Raw genomic sequence first — 16,126 nt, 5'->3', positions numbered from 1 at the left:
TTGGTTGCAAATTTACATTAGCGTAATGCATGGGAGTGCAAACTGCAGATAGGCTGTGTTAATGTGGTTCTTTTCTTGCTTCAAATTTGGTATTGTTTTATTTGTTTGAGATAAACGAAATAAGATGTTCGAGCCTTGTATGCAAGAATGGAGATGGTAGGTAGGACGGTAATATTTTTAGGAATAATGTATGATGTGTTCTAGAGAGAACTGAGGTAGGTAGAAGTGCAAAATTTTCATGAGATGCAAAATTTATTCCAACTGTTTGGAGTGGAAATGAAACAAAAGTACAAATTTTGCATTAGATAAGATTTTTTCCCGCTCTCTGAAGGCCTCGTTCATGTCTTGGTTAGTCATTTGTTTGGTTGAATGCACAGTGTTTTTTGAAGAACACTCGCATTGATCGGTGTTTTTATTAATTTTAGGTAAAGTTATATAATAATTGTTTAATCTAAAAAGTAACATTATGGATTTATTTCTTATGTATTAGCAAATATGGATTTATTTCTTATGTGAGACATATCAACTTACCTGCCCTCAGCTGAAAAAAAGACAGATTTATGTGATTTGACCTTTTGCCTAATCCATCAGAAAAAATGGATTTATTCTTCACTTTAAAAATAATGTAAAACAAACAAATCCTTGTTTTCAATTCAAAAGACTGCAGCTGCTGTCACTTTCCTCTTTCATATCTCAAGTTGGAAACCATTGTGCATACACACCCTCTCTTTCTAAAAACACCTAAAGATAAATTACACTATATGGCCTCTTTTAGATATATTTATATCCAATCTATATATCTACATATTATATTACACTTGATACTTGAGTGCAAATTATAAAAGTTGAATCCAAATAATATATACCATATATCGTTAGTATTTTCTTGTCAACGTGCTCTTATACTTGTATGAGATGGCATCTTTTTTGCAAGAAAAATCGACCAACATATGAGGGTGAGGCAGCCAATGCAAGGCATAGCCCAAAAGTATTGTGCTCATTAGTACACCAAACAGAGGAGATTGGCGGCTTCTATTAGGACAAATCTGTTACCACACCATTCTAACAGTCTTTTACAACCTGGCATTGGGAATATCTCTCTATGAAATAAAGCACATAAATATGGAGATAATCTAATGGACTTTGCCCTGACTGAAGCCGAGAACCAACTTATGAGTTCGAAATCCAATAGTAAAGTTTTGGGGCTTGCTGTGGCCATCGCCGCGGCTCTGAGGACCAACTTATGATATTTTCAGATCAAGTAAATGGACCAATAAAGGAGTGACAAAACACCAGATTGGATTAATGGTGTAGTGCTTGACATTGCAGACATTCTTTTATTATATAGTACATAGTTATAGAACCTATCAGTGAGCGTTCAATGGGTTCAGTTGCTGAAATAGAGTTCAACCCACATGCTCTGAGTTATCAGAAACCACTTTCATATACTTCTCAACAATCATCTCTGGTGAAAAATCAGTGAAATACCCCTTCTCCACATCCAATCCTTCCTGAGCAGCTAGTATCTCCACTCGGTGCTGCACCCTGTCAGCTCCAACCTGGTTGGGCTCCAATAGCATGCATGCTATCTCGGTTGAATCCTCACCATGGACAAGACCCAATGTTTGTACAGTTGGAAGCCCACCGCCCCGCGCACTTACCATCCGAGCAATCCTTCTGGTGACTGAGACATCTGCGGACATGATTGGTACATTGTACAATGCTACCCACGGGCTTGCACCGATAATGGCGATGCCTCTGGCCGGAGACACCTCAGTCGGGCCCTCATCTGGCTTCTCAGGAAGTACATTAGGAAGAGCCCAGCCTGCCCATTGATTGCCCATGAAATTTGGCCGGAAATAGCCCAGCTCGCGCCTAATGCTATCAAGAGCCTTGCCAGTAGGGTGTGCGGCTTCATACAGAAATACGGGCACTGCGTGTATTCAAAATTTTACCAATACTAATACTAATACTAATAATATATCATGGTTTAAAAGTATAATACACAAGAACATGGATATCAGCTGTTTGTATTTCCATATCATAAAATATTATTTTTATTTTTTTTATATATTTTTTAAATTGATCAGGGTCAGGGATCTTGTATTTAAAATATCAGTGGTTTGCCGATATGATACGAGACGTACTTTAAACTTATAATAAATAATAGTAAAATAACCAATTCTATTTTCTTTCTTTTTATCTATTATATATATATATATATATATATATATATATATATATAAATGGATGAGCAGAAGATATGATTTTACTGCATTTGATTGGAGAAAAAAGTGGATGCATCCGACCTCGGTAGACTTATCTGATTGGGCTTGCTTATTTTTGACATGACCATTGTTTTAAATGGGACCCATTCGCCAGCGGGTCAGTGTGTAGTAATTAGGCAGAACGTACCTTGGAGCCTGTTGCCAATATCAGCGGCCACTGATTTAGCAAGCCAAGCTGCTTCATCCAGGGAAGCTCGAGCCAAGGGATGGAAGCAGATATGGTCGACCACTCCGAGCCTTGGGTGTGCTCCCGAGTGCAGCTCCAGGTTAATGGCTTCATAAGCTGCTCCCACCATGGCCAGCACTGTCTGCTGCAAGGGGCTATAGATGGGACTCCCAGTGCTATCATGAGCGACATAAGAAACAAGCGTGAACCTCACCCTGTTGTAAACACCATCTTGGAATTTGTTTACGATTACGGTTTCTGGGTTGAGCCTGGCAGCTCGTTCGATTGACTCAAGAGCCGAATTGTTTCGTGTTTCAGAGATGTAAAGCTTGCAGCATAGCAGCATGGATTGCTGCACCGTCTTCTTCTTCTTGTCCTTAATTTAGTCCAAGCAAAGTAAAGCATGCAGAATTGCAGATGCAGTCATTTAATCAGAGGAATAAACAGAGCAAACAAAGCACTAACCAAAAAAAAAACAGACTTAACTTGTTTCCTGTGTAAATTAATCACTGGATTTGTACGTAGTAGGTATCTATCAACTATGCAAAGAATTGTGACGGTCCACTTGGGTTGGAGCCACTTGATAACTGATAATTGGCTCAACTTAATTATTGATTTGTCTTTACTGAACCAGTAAATGAGGGTTGGAGCCACTTGACAACTGACTACTCAACCCGTTTAACAAACACATGTACAGAATGAGACCTGTACACATATTTTCAGGTTTCCACTTCTCGGAGTTGGATGAAGAAAAGAAAGAGATCTTGGAATAGGAGGATTAATCATCAATCATTTTTCCTTTTCATCGCCTGGGAAGTTAGGGAGCAAAAATTAAGAAGAGATCGAAGACTGAAGAGGGGAAACTTATGATATAGAAGCTCTAGCCTCTAGCTCTAGATGATAGGATTCTAAAAGAAAACTAGTACCATCGGCATCATTTTTCTGCAAACAGATCGTCTGGTAGTTGTTAGCATGTCAGAAAACCCAAGACAGGATTAAAACCCAAATCTATTCTATGCTACCCTGAGAGTAAGCAACTTAATTATGAGTGAAATAAAACAATAATTTCAATGATCAATTCTTAATTTACTACTTACTGAAGAACGTTTCTCTGATCTTTTAGCCAGACAAAAAGAAAAAGGGAGAGAAAACTGATAGAGGAAAGGGGATTGAGAACTCCCTCCCTTCTTTATTTTGGAAGAGCAACTTGGCGTTCTATCAATGCAAACTAAGAAATGCATTCACATTGTAAAGAGTCTACAACAAGGAAAAATACAGAAGAGACGACCTTACCTTGCAAATCTGGTTCAAATCCATTTCTGGACCTTCGCTTATCTGCTCCTGTTTCAACACAATTGATGACTAGATATCCTTTATATAAATTATTAGTTCTGTTTTCTGTGCACGCTTGGTGACCATGACGTTGGATATCCACAGAAAACCAAGGCCCCACAAGTAAATATAAAATATAGGTCATTCTTAATTATTAATGTGGTAGATGAGTAGTACTGTAGTAGCAAGCAAGCGCCATGTGAAGAGTTTCACATATGATAAAGTCTTAATTAGATCACTGTAAATTATACATGTTCAAGACATAAATGTTAAAAGATTGTGTCCATTTAGAATTCGAATAGGGTATATCCAAACTTCAATTCTTCAGATAATCCAGATTCATTGAAATTTGAGATTTGAATCAAGTTGAATCCGATCCAATTTTACATCCTTTGTACAAGTACCACCCATGCACCATTACAAAATTGTCAAGAAGGAATACAACTTTGTCTCTATATCATATTATATATAGCATGCATAAACTTTTGGTAGAGAAGATAAGCTTGTGAACCTAAAGCAGCACAACCAGCTGCAAGTGTATTCTGTCTTTTCTTCTCCAAACGCCCGCAGATTTCCAAGAAAGAAGCTGGGAAATGGGTAGATAGGCTTGTGAACCTAACTCCTGTCCTGTATGCTTCCTTAATGATGGTCCATTTACCGAATAGTCCAAGTATGCCTGCAGTTGCACCAGCGTGGCATGCAACATGATCACAAAGTACAAAGGATAAAGAGTTCATTAGACTAAATTACACTTGTATGTATGGGGTTTTGCTCACTAATTGCTTTAATGACAATCTGTTAATGGTTGGATCCTCTCAACACACCTGATGGAGGGTGATTTGGCCTGAACTCATAGCACACGGACACGTGTGCGTGACCTGGCTCGACGAACAGCTCAGTCTAACAGCACAACCGTGACTCGACGGGAAGGATCCTTCGAGTCCAACATTGGCCGCTCGGCGGGTTAAGTGACTCGTCGGGGACTAGCGCCCGACCAACCTTGACGCCCACCAAGTGTAGGAGATCCCGAACCCCTCTCAGGGCCCGAACTCCTCTCAGGAACCGAGCTCTCCCTTCCTAAGAAGGGAGCACCCCGGCTTTTGGCTAAGTGTCCCGAGGGAGAAACACCTCGGGGCAGCACCGTCGAGATTCCTGTTCGAACTTGCTTAAGGCTCGCCTCCAATGCGGGCACCTCGATATACCTCAGCACCTCGGTGCAAGACAAATCCACCCCAGGTAGCTCAATGTATGGTAGCTCGGCAGACTGTAGGGAGATCTGCCTGACATCCGTGCTTGCCTGACATCCGTACCTACCGGATCCGATGGCAGTGCTCGGATCCCTTGCCAGGTGGCGTTCTGCCTACCGTCTCTAAAATGCATGGCATGCTTGTCGCAGTCCGTACCTTGCAGTAGCAGCCTGTAGCAGCAGCCTGCACCCGCCACCTCTGCCCTGGCGATAACGGCTAGGGCAGTGGCTGTTACACCTGATGTGACCGAGCTTCGGTATAAAAGGACCCCAACCCTCACGAAGCAAAGGTATTGAAGCTAGCACTTTCAACACTCTTAACTCTCTGTGTCTTCTTTGAGTTTTCCCCAGAGATCTAACTTAGCCATCGGAGTGTTCCCTCTGGGAGAGCTCCCAGGGAACCCTTCACCTTCTTCTTCCTCTCAGGTGCCGTCCATCACTGCTAGGAGCCAACTCTTAGCCAGCTAGGAGTGCCCAGATTGTGTTGCATCATTTGGCGCCGTCTGTGGGAACGCTTCAAAAGGCCTTCCTCTAACTTCTGTGAAACTTCCCTCAAAGAACTCATCATCACCATGGCTTCCTCCAGCAACTCCGGACGCCAAAACACCCTAGAGGAACAACTCCAGCTACCCATCGTCTGCATCGGGCAGTTCACTGTCCCCCTCTCCATGGACGGGGTACCTAGTCTGAATGTGCCCCTGACGGTGGCACTCGTGACCGTTCCATTACCCTCTGCCGTTGTGTTATGGGCTCGGGCGTAGGATCTCGTCATAGGTCGGTCCACCGGAAGAGACTCTTGCTTTCCCTTGCCCTTCCCCTTGCATACAGACCCTATTGTGGCAACCAAGTGGGTGGTTTGTCCAAGAGATCACCCGAACTCTTCTTACACCTTTCTTGGTCGAAAACTCAATGCCTTTATTTCAACTCATAGCTCCTTAAATAGGAGATTACAAAAGTGGATTCCTTGTTGGATTCGGCTAGGCTAGGGTAATCCATATCAAACTCAAACTCCTACTTCTAAATAAATTACCTACTTCTAATGGTAACACAACTCCTACTTCTAGTGGCAAATAGAACTCTTACTAAGAAGATAAGATAAGATAAGGATAAGGGATGAGGGATAATGCAGCTGGCGGCGAGTTGGCGAGTAGAGCTATTGTGGCAAGATAAGTGTGGACCCACCCTGCTGAGTTGTCGTGTGGGCCCCTCTCTAGTGTTGCTGCCGAATGGTGCGCGCATCTCCTAAGTGCTACTACCGAGTGGTGCGTGCTGCTGTGCATGCTGCTACCTATGCTTGCGTGCATCCATAACATCACACCCCTCCTGGACAACGAGCTTGTCCTCAAGCTTGAGATCTGGGTAGGCGTTGTGAAGATCGGTCCAGGGGATCCAGTTGGCCTCAGCTGATGGTAGTCCGTCCCATTCCACTAGTACCTCGAAGGTACCCTAATTGATGCGTGACCGGACAAGAGCTCGAGGTTGGAGGATAGGTCTACTGTCCTTTAGAGGGGGTAGGGAAGGCACTTGATTAGGGGGAGTCCCTGTAAAAGACTTTAGTAGGGACACATGGAAGGTGTCATGGATTTTGCTGTGCTCCAGTAGCTCGAGCTAATAGGCAACTTTCTCGATCTGCTGTAGAACCTTGAAGGGCCCATAGAATTTGGGGGCTAGCTTAGGGGGGACTCGACGCCTGAGGGAGAGCTGCCGGTAGGGTTGGAGCTTCAGCCAAACGAACTGTCCCGGCTCAAAGGTGACTTCACGGTGGTGCTGATCGTAAGCGTGCTTCATGCGCGCCTGTGCCTGCTGCAAGCGTAAGGAGACTTCGGCCAGGAGGGCATCGCGGTCTTGGAGGTTGCGATCCACTTCTTCCAACCGTGTTGAACCGGGTTCGTAAGATAAAAGACAGGGAGGGTCTCGGCCATACACCACCCGGAAGGGAGTCATGCCAAGGGAGGAGTGGTAGGACGTGTTGTAACAGTATTCGGCCCACGGAAGGCACTCCACCCAACGTCTGGGTTGGTCTCCCAAAAGGCAGCGGAGGTACATCTCTATTGTTTGGTTCACCACTTCTGTTTGGCCGTCAGTCTGTGGATGGTAAGCGGAGGAGAAGGCTAGGTCTGTTCCCTACAGTCGGAAGAGCTCCTTCCAGAAGGTGCTGGTAAAGATCGGGTCCCTGTCACTTACAATGGATTCGGGTAGCCCATGCAATTGGAAGATGTGGGCGAAGAAGGTGTGGGCGACTGAAACCATGCTGTAGGGGTGAGATAAGGGAAGGAAGTGAGCATACTTGGAGAAGCAGTCCACCACCACAAATATCACCAATTTCCCTCCAACCTTGGGTAAGCCTTCGATGAAGTCCATGGAAATATCTGCCCAGATCTGAGTGGGGAGTGAGAGAGGTTGGAGAAGGCCTGCTGGATGCAAGTTTTCCCACTTCTGCTGCTGGCACGTCAAACAACTCTGGATGAAGTCCCGTACCGAAGCCTTCATACCCTGCCAGTGGAAATCCGCATGGATGCGGTGCAGTGTTTTCTGGATACCCTCATGCGTGGCGTTGTGTATGCTGGAGATAACGGAGGGAATGAAGGGGCAGTTGGTCAGGAGATAAATTTGTCCCTTGTATAGTGCCAAACCATCGTGCACGGAGCAATTTGGGTTGGTCGTTCTGGCTTGTATTCTCTTGATCAGATCGTTCCATTCGGGTGATTGTGGCAGTTCATTCCGAATGTCTTCCAGCAGGGAGGCTCGGGGCTGTGAGATTGCATGGAGGAGCATATCTTCTTCTTGGCGGGACAAGGCATCTTCGGCACGGTTCAAGGCCCCTGTGCTACACTGCCTTAGCTAGTCTAATAAGTTCACGTTTGCAGGCGAGCAACTTAAGGTGGTGGTTGGCCAGCTTGCTACTAAAGAAAGCGATTGGATGCCCTTGCTGCTGTAGTATGGCGCCTATGCCGGTGCTGGATGCATCGCACTCCACTATGAACTCAAGATCAAAGTTTGGCAATTGTAGAACCGGTGTGGAGGAGAGGGCTTCTCTTAATTTTACAAAGGCTGCATTAGCTGTACCATCCCACAGGAAGGCGTTTTTCTTGAGCAGATTTGTTAGTGGGGCCTCTAGTAGTCCGTAATTGTGAACAAACTTGTGGTAGTAGCCTGTCAGCCCTAGAAAACCGTGGAGAGCCTTGGCGGATTGCGGTCTAGGCCATTCCTTGATGGCTTGAATCTTGGATTCATCCACAGTGACCCCTTGACCACTGATCACATGTCCTAAGTAAAGGACCCTACATTCCCCCAAGGAGCATTTTGATCGCTTGAGGAAGAGTTGATGTTGTTGCAGGAGTTCAAGAATGATCTGCAGATGCTGTACGTGCTCTACCCACGATTTTCTATAGACTAGAATGTCGTCGAAGAATACCAAGACAAATTCGCGGAGATGGGAGTCAAACACCTCGTTCATCAGGACCTGGAACGTGGAGGGGGTGTTGCTAAGACCGAAAGGCATGACCAGGAATTCGAAGTGACCATGGTGTGTTCTGAAGGCCATTTTCTCTATATATTCTAAATGAAAGAATGGTAGGATCCATTTAATGGACGCCAAGAAGGGTGCGGAATGGAGGGCGAATTTCAAAAAAAAAAATTCCTACCTTCTTCCAACTGGGAATCATATTCCCTAAATTTAGAATACATTATTCAAGGATCCTACTTGAACCATAAACAAACCAGATCTGAACCAAAAGGAAACATGAAGTATTATACCTGATCCGGATAAATAATATCTCCCAAAGTTGGTGTTCACGCCCAAAGAAGTAACCAAGATCTGCTCCTGCTGAAGATGACACAGCTGTGGATGGAACGGAACCAACAGGGTGCGTCCTACACACTAGATTCTTCACAAGAACCCTCTGGAAACCTTGAACACTGAATCCTTTTGTCTATCTTGCAAGACTATTGTCAAGAACTGCTTTCTTGACTTCCTGTTGCTGCAAAGATCCAATCTTCCAACAGGTAGTGGCGGCGGCTGAAGGAGGAGAAGTCCAGGGATGAAGAGGGCAGAACTCTCTTCTCTCTGGAGTCTGTGAGAGATCAAATCTCAGATTGCAGGATGTGTTTCTTGCTTACTCAAACCCCTAGTTCGAAATATGATATTTCTGCTGGGGTTTTCTCCTCTTTCTTCTTGATTAAGAAACCTCCCAATATTTTGAGAGTTATCCCAATCCAAATCAGTATTTGGATAGAGGTTAATCTTAATCCTATCTGCAGATTAAGTTAGTTAACTCCTGACCAGATTCAAATCTAATTTGAATTTGGTCTCTTAGAGTGGATAAGGTCAAAGACCCAATCCTTTTACTAACACTAATCTCAGATTCGCCCTATGAACTGGTGATCATATCAGCCCAGTTCGAAATGGGCTTTTGGCCCATTAAGTGTTCAGTGTTTAACTAGTTTCCAACCTGCTGCCCAGTTGGGCTTCTTTGTATGGTGTGGGACCCAATCATTGATCTATACACTAGCCACATGGGTTCGGCCCAGCCAAATTCACTAAAAGACTTAGTGACCCCCTTGAGCCCATCACATGGACCCTATGGGCCCAACACTTACATTAAGTGGTCCCTGGGCCAAGCCATCTTATAAAAACCCAAGGATTGTGGGCAGGTGCAAGATTAGCCCATCAGGTATTATCCTAAATGGTCTTACACTTAACCTCTCAGCCCTTAATGATCAAGCACTGCTCGATAAGAGAAGACCTCTCTCTTGGCTGCAAGGAACAGTGCCGCACTCTCTACTCACATGGATCCTGGGAATTAAAACCTTTTGCAAATCTTTTGAAACCGTATATATACATATATATATCTTATTTTTTGCAAAACAAAATTCCAACGATTGAAATCAATTGGCGGCAGTTTGGTTTCCATCAGAGAGAGTGCATTCCTGATCATTACCATTGTCCGACAAAGGGGTTGATCCTGTCACTATGACCACTCACTCAGATGAATTCTTAGACTGCCCCAACATGTCCAGGTTTTGACCCCCACTAAGGATATCACTGATTGACACATCAAAGACAACCCGATCTGACACCTAGTGATGTGTCATAATCGAGTCTAGGGGTCAGGTGTAACTTTCCAGTTTTGCCCATCTGTCTCCATGGTCTAGGGCAATATTGGAAATCTGGTCCGGTTCAAGGGTTCAAACAATCCCATACTGCATGTGCCATGGGTCTTACCCTAATGGCCGAAACAAGCCATCCCAACACTTGGTGGCACATCAGTATCAGCCTTGGCAGGATAAATCTCCCCAGACTTATCCAATGGCTGTAAACATTTAAAACTAACACAAGTTTCTATAAGTGTCCAGTTTTAGGGTCTTACATAGAATTATACCAAACAACATGAATCAAACATGCACTTTAATTTATTTCCACTAAATAACAAAAGTACATCAAATCCGATTGAAGCTAAGGGCATACAAGACTGTCCAACACTAGAGTCATTCGGACCTGGAAGTATCCTGATCGGAGGTCTAGTTTGGAGAAATACTGCGTGCCATGGAGCTCATCCAACAGTTCTTCTATGACGGGGATGGGAAATTTATCCTTGATCGCATCTGACTGTTAAGCTCCTTGTAGTCTGCACAGAATCTCCAAGTCTCGTCTTGCTTGGGTATCAAAAGAACTGGAGAGGAGAAGAAGGAGCGGCTGGGGCGGATGATTCCTTGCTGTAACTAGACCTGTTCATGGGCCGGGCTTGGGCCGGGCTTTTATTCTTCATTAACAGAAATATATGAGGCCCGAGCCCGAGCCTGGCCCGACCAACGGGCCTACAACTTGGGCCCGAGCCCGGCCCTAATAAAAAGCCCGAAACCCGACCTAATAAAAAAAATTAGAAATTTTCCCTATTCAATAATCAATATAAATCAGAATTTATTTACATTAAAAAAAGTATAAATTCAAAATTTATTTATATTAAAAAAAGAATATAAAAAAGGGAAAGAGGATGTGGAGAATAAGAATTCGTTGGAAAAAGAAGGGAAAGAGGTGAAAAAAAGAGGGGTATTCAACTAGGGTTTTTAGGTTTAGTTATAGGTTAGGCCGGGCTAGGCTATTTTGGCAAATCCCGAGCCCGGCTTGAATTTATTGCGGGCCGGGTTTTTTGGCCTGAGGTTAAGCCCGCGGGCCTATATACCTGTTCAAGCCCGTCCGGGGGCCGGGCCGGGCCGGGCCGGCCCGTCGGGCCACCCGGCCCATGAACAGGTCTAGCTGTAACATGTCTGCACACTGCCTCTCTATTTCATCTTTCTGCCGATGTGGGTAGCGGTAGGGCCGGACAACAACGAGATTTGATCTAGTTATCAGAGGAATTCGGTTGTCACAGGCTCTAAAAGGGGGAAGCCCCTTGGGCTCCTTGAATACTGCAAAGAAATCTGTAAGGAGCCTTTCCATATCCGTTGCGCATGAGACCTCACTCTAGAGTGTATGCAGCTGCGCCTTTGTTCTTATTCTGGTTCCCTCCCATGTAACCGGTTTCCCATCCAGGTGGAAAGTCATTGTCAGGGTGCTGAAATCCCAAAGGATGGGCCCTAACGTGATCAGCCACTTGACCCCCATGATGATGTCAAATTCGTCCAAGGAGAGTACGAATAAATCAGCACAGAAGGACTCTGATCCGACCTGAATTTCGGTGTCCTTGCAGATACCGGAGCTGTGAACTCTTTCCCCATTGGCCATGGCTACTTGTAACTGTGGTCTGATTTCTATGGGTAAATTTAACTGACGGGCAGCTTGTTTACTGACGAAGTTGTGAGTGCTTCCGAAGTCTACTAGAATACGGACTGGTTGCCCTGCTATCAACGCCCTTAGTTGCATGGTTTGGGAAGTTTTGATCCCCGTGATGGCGTGGAGGGAGATCTCTGGTTCTGATGTTGCAGGTTCGTCCTCGTCCTCTTCGGGTTCCTCTACCAGAAGATAGAACAACTTCTTGCACTTGTGCCTGGCAGAGTATAGGTCATCGCAGTTGAAGCACTGCCTCCTTGCACGCCATTCCGCCATCTCGGCTCGGGTCAGCTGCCTAAGGGGGGGTGCAGTCCTGCTACTTCCCATGCTTGATGCTGATATGGAGGGGTTACCCGTAGGAAGCCTTTGTTCTCTACTGGTGATCGAAGAGGGAGTCACTCCTGTTGTCTTCAAAGGTGTCCATGTTGATGCCGATCGTCCTATACTAAGGTTCTCGTGGGAGAGCTGCATCTTCCTTTCAAAGGCACATGTGAGGTTCATAGCTGTGATAGATTAGGAGGGTGTTGCATCTCAACGTCCACTCTTAGGGGTTCCACTAACCCTGCTGTAAACATGTCGACTTGCTGGTCTGGGCGTACCGAGGCTGCTCTGGTGAGAAGGGTTTGGAACTGGCGTTGATAATCTGCCACAGTTCCAGTTTGTTTGAGGTTGATTAATTTGCCCAATGGATTACTTGTCAGCGGGGGTCCAAATCGGAGGAGGCAATAGGATTTAAATTGTTCCCAGCTAAGCCCGGGTTCTTCCCATTCTAGACGGTAGAACCAGAGTTGTGCCTCTTCTATGAGGTGGAAAGCGGCCAAATTGACCTTGTCTCTGTTATCGGTGCGCTGGTTGCGGAAGAACTACTCGCAGTGATACAACCATCCCAGTGGGTCTCTAGTGCCGTTGTAGGATGGAAATTCTAGCCGACTGTATTTGGGGATAACAGCGGTAGTCGGGGCAGCGATCTGATGTTCGTTGGATGTTTCTGCCCAGTCCGGCCTATGGCTGTTGTTGGTGGCAGTTCTTTCTGAATTTCTTTCTTTATTGGATTAGAACGTCTCCAGCAAGCGTCGAAGCTCCTGACATCATCCTTGACCTCACGAACCTCCATGCTGGTCTCTGCATGGAGGTTTGTGTTCTAGTTCGTGGACCCGGGAAGACAACGGCTCCTGTCCCCCCATGATGGTAGGCTCTGATACCAGAATGTTATGGGCCCGGGCATAGGATCTCGTCAGAATGTTGTGGCAAGATAAGTGTGGACCCACCCTACTGAGCTGTCATGTGGGACCCTCTCTAGTGCTGCTGCCAGATGGTGCATGCGTCTCCTAAGTGCTGCTGCCGGGTGGTGCGTGTTGTTGCCTATGCTTGCGTGCGTCCATAACACGTTGGAACTACCTTCACTAAACCCATCATCCTCCCTCCGATGGCCAGCCAAGGTCAGCTCGAAGACCTGATGCAGTGCATGCGAGCCATGTAGGCCCAAATACAACAGTTCCAGCAACTTCAGTTCCACCAGCAGCAAGTGCCGCACAAAGTGGCCCAGCACCAGTATCAACAACAGTTTCCTTCACTCCCTCCTAGGCATCCAGTTGCGCAACCAACCAAGCCTCACCGCCAAAGTGAACTTCCTTTCCACCGAGGAGAGACCTCAGTATCATCCCATGGAAGGAAGTAAAGACCCCCTACCCCCGCCTCGTGGCCTACAGCTAGGTCGGGGGCCTCCTAGCCGGTTAGGCCGGTATCACCTCGGCACTCGTAGTTTGAACCTTTGCTTGCTGAAAACCGGTTCGAAGTGCTAGCCGATGACCAAGAACAAGGTCCCTCTGTTCGCAGCTACCGATAGCCATCTGAGCATTTCCCTGGGCCCATCGAGCTCAGTAATACCGAGGCCAATAACACCAACGTTGAGCCGGCTAAGAAGTAGCAAAGGCGTCGCCGAGCTGCCACCCGCGACCTGCCCAAGTTCAGAGGCAAGGTAGAGGTGAGTTTGAGCGAGGTAAAAGCTACACCGCTTCTTTCAGTTCCCTCCCCCCTATCACCAGAGCTCCTTGCTGTCCCCATGCCAAGGGTCTTCAAGCTCCCCCCGCTGGACAATTATGATGGGTCCTTTGATCCCAATGACCATGTGGATGCCTTTCAGTCCCAGATGCATTTGGCTAGAGTGAGCGAGTCTTGCATGCGCGTGGCCTTCTCCACCACTTTCAAAGGAGTAGCCCACACTTGGTACCGAAACCTCACGCTAGATTCAATAAGGGGCTGAGCGCAGTTCGTGTAGGTCTCCACCTCCCACTTCGTCACCAGCAAAAGGTGTCTGAGGACCCAAGAAAGCCTCCTCAGCATAGTCCAAAGGGAAGGAGAGTCCATTCGAAACTACATCAAGTGGTTTAATGACGCTTGCCTGCAAATACCCGACCTAGACCCTGCAGTTCGGCTCACTACGACCAAGCAGGGCATTACCCACAAGGAGTTCAGGTGGCACGTGGTGGTCAACCAACCCAAGACCGTGACCGAGTTCCTCAAACTGGCAGATCAGTTCATAGGGACTGAGGAGGAGTTCAACCAGAAGGGCGAGCAGGCCCTTGAAAAAAGAAAAAGGGAACCAGAGCCCCCGGCTCCAAGTGACAGCAAGAAGAAGAAGGACCTAACTCGGGGGGCAAAGCCAATTCAGCCTTTCCGAGCTTCGGTAGCAGAAAGGGATTATACATCCCTCAATACGAAGCGGGCCGAGATCCTCATGGCGATCAAGGATGCCCCATATGTGAAGTGGCCACCTCGGCTTAAGGTTGATCCCAATGTTAGGAACAAAAACTTGTATTGTAGTTTTCATAGAGATCACGGTCATAGTACCGAAAACTGTAACAATCTCCACGACGATATAAAAGAACTTATCCGTTGCGGATATCTGAGAAATTTTTTACAGCATAATAATAGTAATAAAGAAGGTCAGCACGGGGAGTAGAGTAAGGAAGCTCCCAAGTCCAGTAGACAAGTGGAGCAACCGCAGAGGCAGCCTCTCGATGAGAGACCAGTCCGGAGGAGCATCCATGTAATTGTCAGAGGATCAATTGTCGTTGGTTGCACCTCGGTAGCAGCTCGGTCATCAGCCCACGAGGTCGCCAGGGAAGAGCTTAACCCCTCAAAATGGTCAAGGAAGGAGGAACCGATTTTCTTCACCGAAGACGATGCGCGAGGAGTCCATTACCCCCATGACGACACGCTCGTCATAAAGATTAAGATCAATGACTTTGAGGTCAGGTGCGTCCTAGTCGACTTGGGCAGCTCGACAGATATTCTCTTCAAGGCAGCCTTCGATCAGCTACGACTCCAAGAAAGCGACCTGAAGCCTACAAACACTCCACTCATGGGATTCGGCGGCGAGGAGGTTAGGCCTTTAGGGAGAGTCATTGTACCTGTGGAGGTCGGCACCTGGCCTAGTGTGGTAAGGCTCAGCCACGAGTTCCTGGTGTTCGCGACCCCCTCACTATACAACGCAAGAGTAGGTCGGCCCATCACCCATGCCCTACGAGCAGTAGTCTCCACCTACCATCTAGTGATGGAGTTCCCTACAGGCTTCGGAGTCGGAGTGACGCGAGGTAATCAGCTCGAGTCCCGCAAGTGCTACGTAGCCGCCCTCAAAGGAAAGGCCAAGGTAGAAGATGACCTCGAGCTAGAACGACCTGCGGAGTAGTTCGCGGAGGGAGCCACGCCTACCGAAGTGACCATCCCCATCCCAGATTCGACAGAGGACCCAGATCGGGTACTTCAGATTGGGTACTTTAGATCGGTGCTTCTGTTGAAGATCCTCTGCGATCTCAACCGGTAAGTTTCTTACTCGAAAATTTAGATGTTTTTGCATGGTCAACGGCAAAAATTCCCGGCATAGACCTCAACATTATAACTCATAGGCTCAACACTGATCCTGTAGTTAGGCCCGTTAGATAGAAGAAACGCAACTTAGCCCTAGAGCGGTGGAGGGCAGTCGACGAGGAGGTCGAGAAGCTCCTTGCAACCGATTTTATCAGAGAGGTTCATTACCCGAGCTGGGTGGCCAACCCCGTTTTGGTGAAAAAGGCCAACGGTAAGTGGCGCATGTGCGTCCACTACACTGACCTGAACCGAGCTTGCCCAAAGGACTGCTTCCCACTTCACAGGATCGACCGTCTAGTCGACGCGACCTCGGAGCATGAGTTGCTGAACTTCCTAGACGCCTATTCGAGCTACAATCAGATCAAGATGGACCCAACTGATGAAGAGAAAACTACTTTCGTAATTGAGTTTGGCCTGTACTGTTACAAGGTCATGCCCTTCGGGTTGAAAAACGC

At 46.7% G+C, this 16,126-nt stretch overlaps 1 protein-coding gene across 4 annotated transcripts; it reads right to left on the bottom strand.

Annotated features, from left to right (window-relative positions):
• Positions 1–1,284: 1,284 nt before the first annotated feature.
• Positions 1,285–4,023, bottom strand: LOC148875734 (formiminotransferase cyclodeaminase-like protein). Of its 4 annotated transcripts, none has more exons than XM_088965199.1 (3): positions 3,748–4,023; positions 2,416–2,830; positions 1,285–1,933 (listed from the first exon to the last, which is right to left on the bottom strand). In XM_088965199.1, exons 1-3 carry the CDS (start codon positions 3,769–3,771, stop codon positions 1,407–1,409), a joined length of 966 nt encoding a protein of 321 aa, XP_088821325.1. In that variant the 5' UTR covers positions 3,772–4,023; the 3' UTR covers positions 1,285–1,406. The 4 variants fall into 4 exon arrangements, with proteins under 4 accessions (XP_088821325.1, XP_088821326.1, XP_088821323.1 ...); XM_088965200.1 differs by having other exon boundaries at positions 1,285–1,912; positions 3,748–3,899; XM_088965197.1 differs by having other exon boundaries at positions 3,552–3,758.
• Positions 4,024–16,126: the final 12,103 nt, after the last annotated feature.

This window comes from Nelumbo lutea, chromosome 1 (genome assembly GCF_056320005.1).
Source record: "Nelumbo lutea isolate HS-2025 chromosome 1, American lotus-T2T, whole genome shotgun sequence".
Lineage (NCBI taxonomy): Eukaryota > Viridiplantae > Streptophyta > Magnoliopsida > Proteales > Nelumbonaceae > Nelumbo > Nelumbo lutea.
Note: the sequence above shows the minus strand (reverse complement) of the source record. Positions and strands in the feature narration are given on the sequence as shown.

Excerpts from the sequence above, each read along its gene's own strand:
- LOC148875734 (XM_088965197.1), bottom strand. The coding sequence starts at position 3,695 with ATGCATTTCTTAGTTTGCATTGATAGAACGCCAAGTTGCTCTTCCAAA. Across the intron at positions 2,831-3,551 it reads GATCAGAGAAACGTTCTTCA|GACAAGAAGAAGAAGACGGT; the intron begins GTAAGTAGTAAA and ends GACTAAATTAAG. Across the intron at positions 1,934-2,415 it reads TATTGGCAACAGGCTCCAAG|TGCCCGTATTTCTGTATGAA; the intron begins GTACGTTCTGCC and ends GAATACACGCAG.